This window comes from Channa argus, chromosome 7 (assembly GCF_033026475.1).
Source record: "Channa argus isolate prfri chromosome 7, Channa argus male v1.0, whole genome shotgun sequence".
NCBI lineage: Eukaryota > Metazoa > Chordata > Actinopteri > Anabantiformes > Channidae > Channa > Channa argus.
The window spans coordinates 19,231,820-19,239,987 of NC_090203.1; the positions used below are offsets into that span (position 1 = coordinate 19,231,820).

The window sequence follows — 8,168 nt, forward strand, 5'->3', positions numbered from 1 at the left end:
AAAAGTTGTCGGCGTTAAGTAATATGAATACATCCGGTTCTAGTATTCTTTCAAACTAGTAGCGTTTTACGGACCCAGTCCACTATATAAATACACACGTAGCCCATACACATATGTTATTAAGATATAGTCACATTAATGAATATTATCAACCTCTCTAATAGTACGAACAACACAATGACTACTGTTCTGTGTAATAATAACTGATAAGAAGAATAAGATTCAAAATTCAAAAATATTCTTTTTCACAGGAGGAAATTGCTTTACCTTCTAAGCCCAAAGACAAGTTTACCTTTTATTTCATTGCAGCATCGGAGACAGTGACACTAATAAACTGAATAAACTGATTAGGAAAGATGGCCCTCTCCTGGGGACCAATGTGGCAGCTCTGGAGTTGGTAGTGGAAAGGATTTCCTCATCATTTTATCAAAACATAATTCCAACTGTAACATAACAGCCACTGTTTTTGCACATGCACATGAGTACAAACAGTATACAGCATGCACTAAGCCATTTCAATGGGCAATACAGGAAAAAATATCTGGCTTTTTAGGACTTTTCACCTCACTAAACTGCACAATTTACAGTATATTGTTATTATTTTACTTTTTAAGTTCATAGATATCTTATTACTTTGTATGTATACTGTATTATTATGTGTAACAGCTACTGCAACGCAACAATTTCCCTCTGGGGATTTATAAGTATCTATCTATCTATCTATCTATCTATCTATCTATCTATCTATCTATCTATCTATCTATCTATCTATCTATCTATCATTTACTGCTTAATAGAAATTAACTTTAATACATTTTGTAATACTTGACCATAAATGTTTGTAACATATAATAATAAAACGCTAATTTAACAATTTTAAACAATCTTCTAATGTTATTCAGGCGGTATGATATACAGTATGTCTAATGTTAAAAAATACTGTCCATTTTACCAATTGTCTGATTTCTCATTTACTTTCTTTTTTGTCTATTATTTTCATTTAAACTTTGTCTACATTAAATTGTTTGTGGGTTTTATTGTTTTGTTGTTTGTCAGGCCAGCAGAATATGTTGTTATAAGTTGGTTGAAGTGGTTGGGCTTTTTGTTTTACTTTGAAAATCTGAACCAGATTTAACCGTTCGGATCTCGGTAACCTTTTCATAAGTAAAGCTAGCTCCCTGCGATTAGCCACGTCATGTAAACTTGGGACTTGAATAGTTTTGATTTTAAGACAGCGAGGCGTCTCGGTTTTTTGGAGGAAGTTGTGCATTTTCAGAAAGTAGCTCTTCTTTCAGGGATATAATTGGGCCCTAATCCTATGGAAAGATGTCGGATATCGGAAACTGGTTCAGAAACATCCCTTTCATCACCCGAACCTGGTTTGCTGCCTCGATTGCATTACCTCTCATTGGGAGACTAGGATTGATCAGCGGAGGACACCTCATATTGATTCCGGAGTTTGTCTTTAAAAGGTTTCATGTAAGTTTCTTTTGGCTCTCTTCACCTGTATGTGTTAGAGAAGCTGAAAAACGATGTAAACTAGTTGTATTTTGGAGGAGGATGGTTAGTTAGCAGTGGCTAGCAAGGCTCCGTGAGCAGGCCTGAGCTTTGTTCCAGCCAATGAGAAGCCGAGACGTGGTTGGTTAGGACTTCCGGAAGCTGTCAAAATGCGACTTAATTTAGCAACACTGTCACAAGGTGTAAATATAACATCAGCCTAAAATAGTATTTTAACAGCCAGGGGGTGTAGCAGAAATGTTGCACTTTTGGTTATTTTGTATTATTTTATTAGGTATGTTCATGTGTTGTATATTGAGTACTTTGGCCAAATTTACAAATCAGCTAAACTGGTATTACATTGCTCGTTGGCGGGATTTCTGTATGTGTGCTGAACTAATAAAACTCAGCGAAAAATGGAGGCACTTAGACTTATTTTCTACATTTTCAGTAGATAATTTACACTTATGTAAAAGTAAAAACTTTATTTAAGCAAATTACACATCACTAGTTAATATAAGTTCAAAAAGTAGTTAGAATTCAACGAACCGGAAAATGGGAAAATGTTTCTATCGCAGAATAAGAAATCTCAGTAGGTACCTCACATAGGTACCTCACATAGGTCACTTGTGAGAATAGAAGCGAGTGTTATCTTAAAATGAGATGTCATGGTATTGCTAATTTTACTTAATTAAAAGGTTTGAAAGCATCTTGATGTACAACTGGCTACTTGAGCAATCATTTCACATTTTGACTGTCCACTGTTTAACCTGCTGGGTGCGATACTAATAATAATGGGCTACTGATATGTCAGAGAAAAACAGGCAGTCTAGCTGAATAGCTTGTTATAATATTACTCAAAGTTCTTTCTACATTCTTTTTTATTTTTGGACTAGTTTGGTTGCTTGACAACGAAAATAAAAAAATATTTCAATGTCAACATTGTGACTTAGTGTGGGCTATAATCCTAAGGCAATATTGATTGAAATGACTCATTTCATGAATACTAGGCTGTATACACCCACAAGTTACCAGGTGGTGTTATTATTGTGGCAACAGGGGTCAGCATGGGCACACAATCCCGCATTTAGCCAGCTACGATGTACAGTGTGTTCTGACATATGTGGATCATGGCCAACACAAACATTTTTTTTCCATGTTATTCCCATGTATACTACAGTCAGCCACAACATAAAATTTTGACTCCTAGTCCCCTTTTAACTGATATGAAATGCAAAAAAGCATCATAGCATAAAAATGGAGTGTTTGGCAGTTTTGCTTCATTAGATATTCAAAACAGTCAAGCAGTTAAAGAAAATATTGCATAGTCATTTTCTTCTTTTCTTTTTTATTAATTAATCAACTCTCACTGTAGTACTATACTTTAAATTGATTCCAATTTAGCATTGCATATTGTATGTTTTTCAAAGTATATCATTTCTTTGAACTCTCTCTTCTCAAATGCTGCTTTGCTCTGACTTGTGTTACCATCAGACAAACCCTTTGAATCTAATTGAGTTAATGGATCCTGCAGAGAAATTCCAAGTTGCCACTTTATGAGTGCATACATATTATCATTTGCAATCTACACGACTTAATATATCTTGGAAGCAGGAAGTGCATGGGCATTGGCTACTACATTACTCTTAGTGAATGTGTCTCCTACTTGTTTCAGCTCTGGAGACCAGTGACAGCAACCCTATATTTTCCAGTCAACCATAGTACTGGGTTTCTCTACCTGTTCAACCTGTATTTCCTCTACCACTACTCCACACGGCTAGAGACAGGTGAGTCTACTGATCTCCCCAGTTTAGACACAGTCATGTTAAATATACTTCCTGTCATGCTGTTCTTTTTTCTGTATTGTTTTTCAGGTGCGTTTGATGGCAGACCAGCAAACTATATCTTCATGCTCCTTTTTAACTGGATCTGCATTGTTGTATCCCTTTACTGGTATCAAAAAAACACCAAATGTCCCCGCAAATCGTTCCTTCAGCATCCCTTTTAGCTAATTTTCTACTCTAGCCCTAATTAAAACACACTTCTGTTTTCTTTTCCCTCTATATTTCCTTATTCATTTGTCTTTTCTATACCACACACACAAAGTAGCTCCATGCCATGTTCTATACTAGTGGCCCAGTGTTCACTGCAGAGAAGACAAACCTAATCTAGGTCACACGCAACACTAGCAGCAGAGCCTGGCCAACATCTCAACATTGTGTCTTTTTGTCACGAGATTGTCAGGCTTTTTCACTGACAAAGCTGGGTTAAATCCTGGCGTCCTTAAATATTAATATCAACCAAGAGTTTAATTTTTGCCACCTCAGGCACAATGTGGGAATTGGTGGGGGAAAGAAATTAGCCGAGGAAGTAGAGACGTGGTCTGATTTCCCCAACATCATATGCCTTGCTCAAGGGAGAGGGCCAGAAGTGGCTTGTTGAAAGTCAGCTGGTGTTGTGTTTTGAACTGGCAACCCTCCAGCTACCAGCTGCTGCAATCTTAAGGCTCCAGCTGTGGATGTTTTGAGCCACAATGTTGTTGTCCTTGACTCTAGTTCTAGATTACTGGGATGCTGATGGACATGCAGGTAAGAACCTTCCTCTGTTTACACTGCAATGAGAAATAAAAACACATTCTTGGCTTGTTAACTAGTCCAGTAGCCAGTATGTAAGGTAAATATTAGTATTTTCCATCATAAGATTTTACTTCTGAGTGGAAAATACACTCAATCTATATAGCACTCTACATTAATCCTGTATATACTGTACACAGGAATTCATCTGGAAACTAAATTAACTATGATAAACAATCTCTATAGTTAATACAGTCCTGTTTAAATGCAGTGTGGACACCTACAGTTGTTTGAAAATGTTTCATCTGCATGTTGTCACGTTTGCTCAAATTTGTCAGGTCAGGATTCAGAGTTGAGTCATTTTCATTTGATGTGTATCGATTAGTCTGTAGTGGAAACATTGTGCATCAAAAGGGAAATGACTTTGTGATAGAGACACAGAGATACTGTTGCTGGCTAACCCAGGAATTTTCCTTTGTGGTAAAGACTCCAGTAACCGGTTTTGAGTAATGTTTCAATTAATGGATTTGGAGAACACTGTACATAACTATGTTATTGATGCTATTTGGCTTTAGCTGGACTCATCCGTTGCTTGTGTTTTCAGCTGCTGATGATCCCGCTGGTCATGTCTGTGTTGTACGTCTGGGCTCAGTTTAACAAAGACACAATTGTGTCATTCTGGTTTGGAACACGATTTAAGGTACATTTAGTTTTTTCACCAACACATTATATCCAAACGGATACATACTGTACACTGTAATATCTGGAAATGTCTTTTGCAATAGTTTGGAGTGTCAATATGTGGTCATAACTTTTACTACTTGCCTTCATGTTAATCATGCCAATATTAACTTACCTGATGGTCTGTCTCAGGCACATTATCTACCTTGGGTTATTCTGGCCTTCAACTTCATCATCGGAGGCTCGTATGTAACCATTTAACATAAAGTTCATTTTAATAAACAACAAATGTAAAGAATAAGTGCACATTTGGACAGGACTGTATATTTGAGATTAATCATTTTCTCTGTTTGGTTACTGTGCAGTTTTATAGATGAACTGACAGGGAACCTTGTGGGTCATCTTTACTTCTTCCTCATGTTTAAATACCCCATGGACCTAGGAGGACGCGCCTTCCTCTCTACACCAGATTTCTTGTAAGTTATTTTTTCCCGTTAACTTGAGCTTTTCTCTCAATTGCTTTTTAGTTAGATTTGGAAATGTTATTAAGTGCCATACTCTAAAATCGGAAATTACACATCATTAGCGGAAGGTTGACTTCATAAAAAATTAAAATTGACATTTAAAAATTCAGCACATTCAGGGCTTTACAGCTTTACTTTACTTGCTCTGGTCTGATCAGTAGCATATGGTGAATGGCTACAGTATAGCAAAAGATTATTCTAAATCATCACTAGATATTATAGAAAAAACTTTTGACTGATTTTGAAGCATCAATACGTGCAGTTCTTTTAAGTGCAAGTGTTTTAGTAGGGCCTGGTGGCTCAGTGGTGGAGCATTGGGTTGGGATGCAGAAGGCAATGGGTCTGAATCCCACCCCACCAGGTGTGGCCCTGCCCAGGCACCAAGGACCACCTTGGTGAAGGTACCAAGCCCAGATAAAAATGAGAGGGTTGCAGCAGGAATAGCAGAGCACGTTCCTCTGTGACAACCCCTAAACAAACAAGCCAAAAGCCGTGGATCTTTTAGGTGCAAGTGTTTTAGCTATTTGTGCAAAGCTGGGTGTGGGCAACTAGTTTTGTTAGCATGTACAATGTCACATACCAAAAGATAAGCCAACAAAACTACTAACTAAGACAAAACTACTGTCACTACAAACTATATAATAACACCTATACAAAGAAGAAATTAATGTTGCTCAGGAGGCAACCCAGTCACAAATATTGTATGTTTTTCATGTTCTTCTCATACCTGTGTGCATTTCTCTCCAGATATCGGCTCTTCCCTAACAGGTGGGGAGTAGGGTCAGGCTTTGGAGTCTATGCAGTCCCTCCTAGACCAGGAGGGACTGCCCAGGAGCCAGCAGGAGGAGGTCGGGGAGGACGTCACAACTGGGGCCAAGGCTTCCGTTTAGGGGGTGAATGAGCGGAGACAAGAGGGGATAGTTGAAATCCCCTTTTTAGCTCCCAATAACACATGGATGTGCAGTTGATGATTGAGGTTAAAAGTCTTGCTTCTTCACATTCTTCTGTTTGAAGGAATGAAAAACCTTAACTCTAATAGTTTATACACAGTTAGTTTTAATCTATAGAACAGGAAGAAATGTGACAAAGCTTGTATTTAAACCAAAAAAACATCACACAACAGGACCCAGACTCTGGCTATAGGCTCAGTTCAGTTTACGCCAGCTCTATTTCTACTACTGCGAATATGTCCATGTGAAGCAGAAAGAAGACAACATGAATAAATCTAACATTTTTAAGTGATGATTCTTGAGCTGCCCTCCCCCTTTTTTTCGTCCTTTGTACTTTTCTTTTTCCCACTTCTCCGCCTTTTTTCCTTACTCTGCCATTGAACTGTCAAGACAGTTGCAGCTGCACAACAGCAAGTTGTTGATTTTGATCGTGCTCTTCCTGTCCTCTTGTTCTGTGATGCCATATCAAGTTACATTGTAATTACCAATGCACCAGGAGTGTGTTTTCAGCCATCTCTCCAAAGAACATGGGTTTCCAGGTCTGAATTTACATGGGTCTATAATTTCTTCTCTTTAAGCCTCTGGCACGGACTTTGTATTTTTTTTTTTGTTTGTTTGTTTGCTTTTTTGTAAGATCTGATCTTAACCAAAATCAGGTAAAGATGAGATTTTGCTCTTTTGTTTTGTTTTGTTTTGTTTTGTTTTGTAAATATAACAATTGATTATTAAAATGACAAGTGAGTCTTGAGTTTGTGATCATCCTGTGTCCAAGTGTCCTCACTGCAACACCTTTGGGTAATCTTCTTTATAACATTATGCATGTAAAGCTGAATTCTACTCTGAATGTACACTGAAATGTCTCTGAACCTACACAGAAGGGTGAAGAAACTTATGGAGGAGCCAACAGTCTTACCTCCTAAATTTCATTTAAGCACTGTATGAACATACAAGTGTAAAAAAGCAGGCTGGAGAAACATAATTTCAGTCCAAAGAGGCAGAACAGGTGTAAAATCTGAAAATCTCACTGGAAGTTGTCACTCAGGTTTAAAAGGAAATCCCTAACAACTAGGACAAAGTTCTGCTATTTAAAATTGTATTTGCTCCAGAGGGTTTGTAATACAGTATATGCAGCCATAAAGTAAATTATATAGCCAGCTGGTTGATGGAAGGGAGTTTTTTTTTTAATCCGATGTAGTCATGGGTCAAACAATACTGCAGCGTCGGTGTGTGTATGACGCACAAAGACCGGAACCCTGTATGAATGTGTGTATCGCTTTAAGAATAATCACGTGACTGATCCAGCTGCTGTGTCGTAAGGAAGTGAAGCGCTACTTTTGATTATTCGTGGAGATAGTTTTTGTTTCGTCATTATCGACTTATATTTATGGAACCATCTAGAAAAAGATTCTCTCCCGTCTGGGATCATTTTGACCATCTAACGCCAAATAAAGGTTAATTCCTTTTGAAGGACTCATTTAAATTTTTTTCACATGAATTACCTTTTAATTTTATTTGCAGGTAAAATGTCGGCTCTGCAACACAGAGCTGTCGTACATAAACAGGAGCACTTCATCAATGCACCTCTACAAACTTGCTTTAATTTTTTTATGTACTCCCGCCTCATCTGTACCTGGGACAGGTATCTTTCCAAAGCTGGAGAACTGGTCTCATAGTACACAAGCACTCCTACTTTCTTATTTTTTTACAAAAATGTCACTTTGATTTAACGTTTTTCACTTTCGAAAGATTTTTGTACATTCTGCGTTTGACATACTATTAGTCATATTCAAACTAACGAATATATACACTTCTCTTTCATTCAGCACTTTATTATCAGCTGGTTATGTAAACGGGACTATTCATCTACATGTCAGAAGGGATGACCAATTTCTCCCTACCTTTATCCACGTTGCCTGCAATGCTTTTTGTTGTCTAGCAGATGT

At 37.6% G+C, this 8,168-nt stretch overlaps 1 protein-coding gene across 1 annotated transcript; it reads left to right on the plus strand.

The window, feature by feature from the left end:
* Positions 1–1,145: 1,145 nt before the first annotated feature.
* On the plus strand, positions 1,146–6,984 carry derl1 (derlin 1). The gene is made up of 8 exons (XM_067509274.1): positions 1,146–1,479; positions 3,173–3,284; positions 3,372–3,436; positions 4,059–4,085; positions 4,675–4,770; positions 4,944–4,996; positions 5,117–5,227; positions 6,023–6,984. The coding sequence occupies exons 1-8, from the start codon at positions 1,327–1,329 to the stop codon at positions 6,174–6,176; spliced, it is 771 nt and encodes a 256-aa protein (XP_067365375.1). The 5' UTR covers positions 1,146–1,326; the 3' UTR covers positions 6,177–6,984.
* The last annotated feature ends 1,184 nt before the right edge of the window (positions 6,985–8,168 follow it).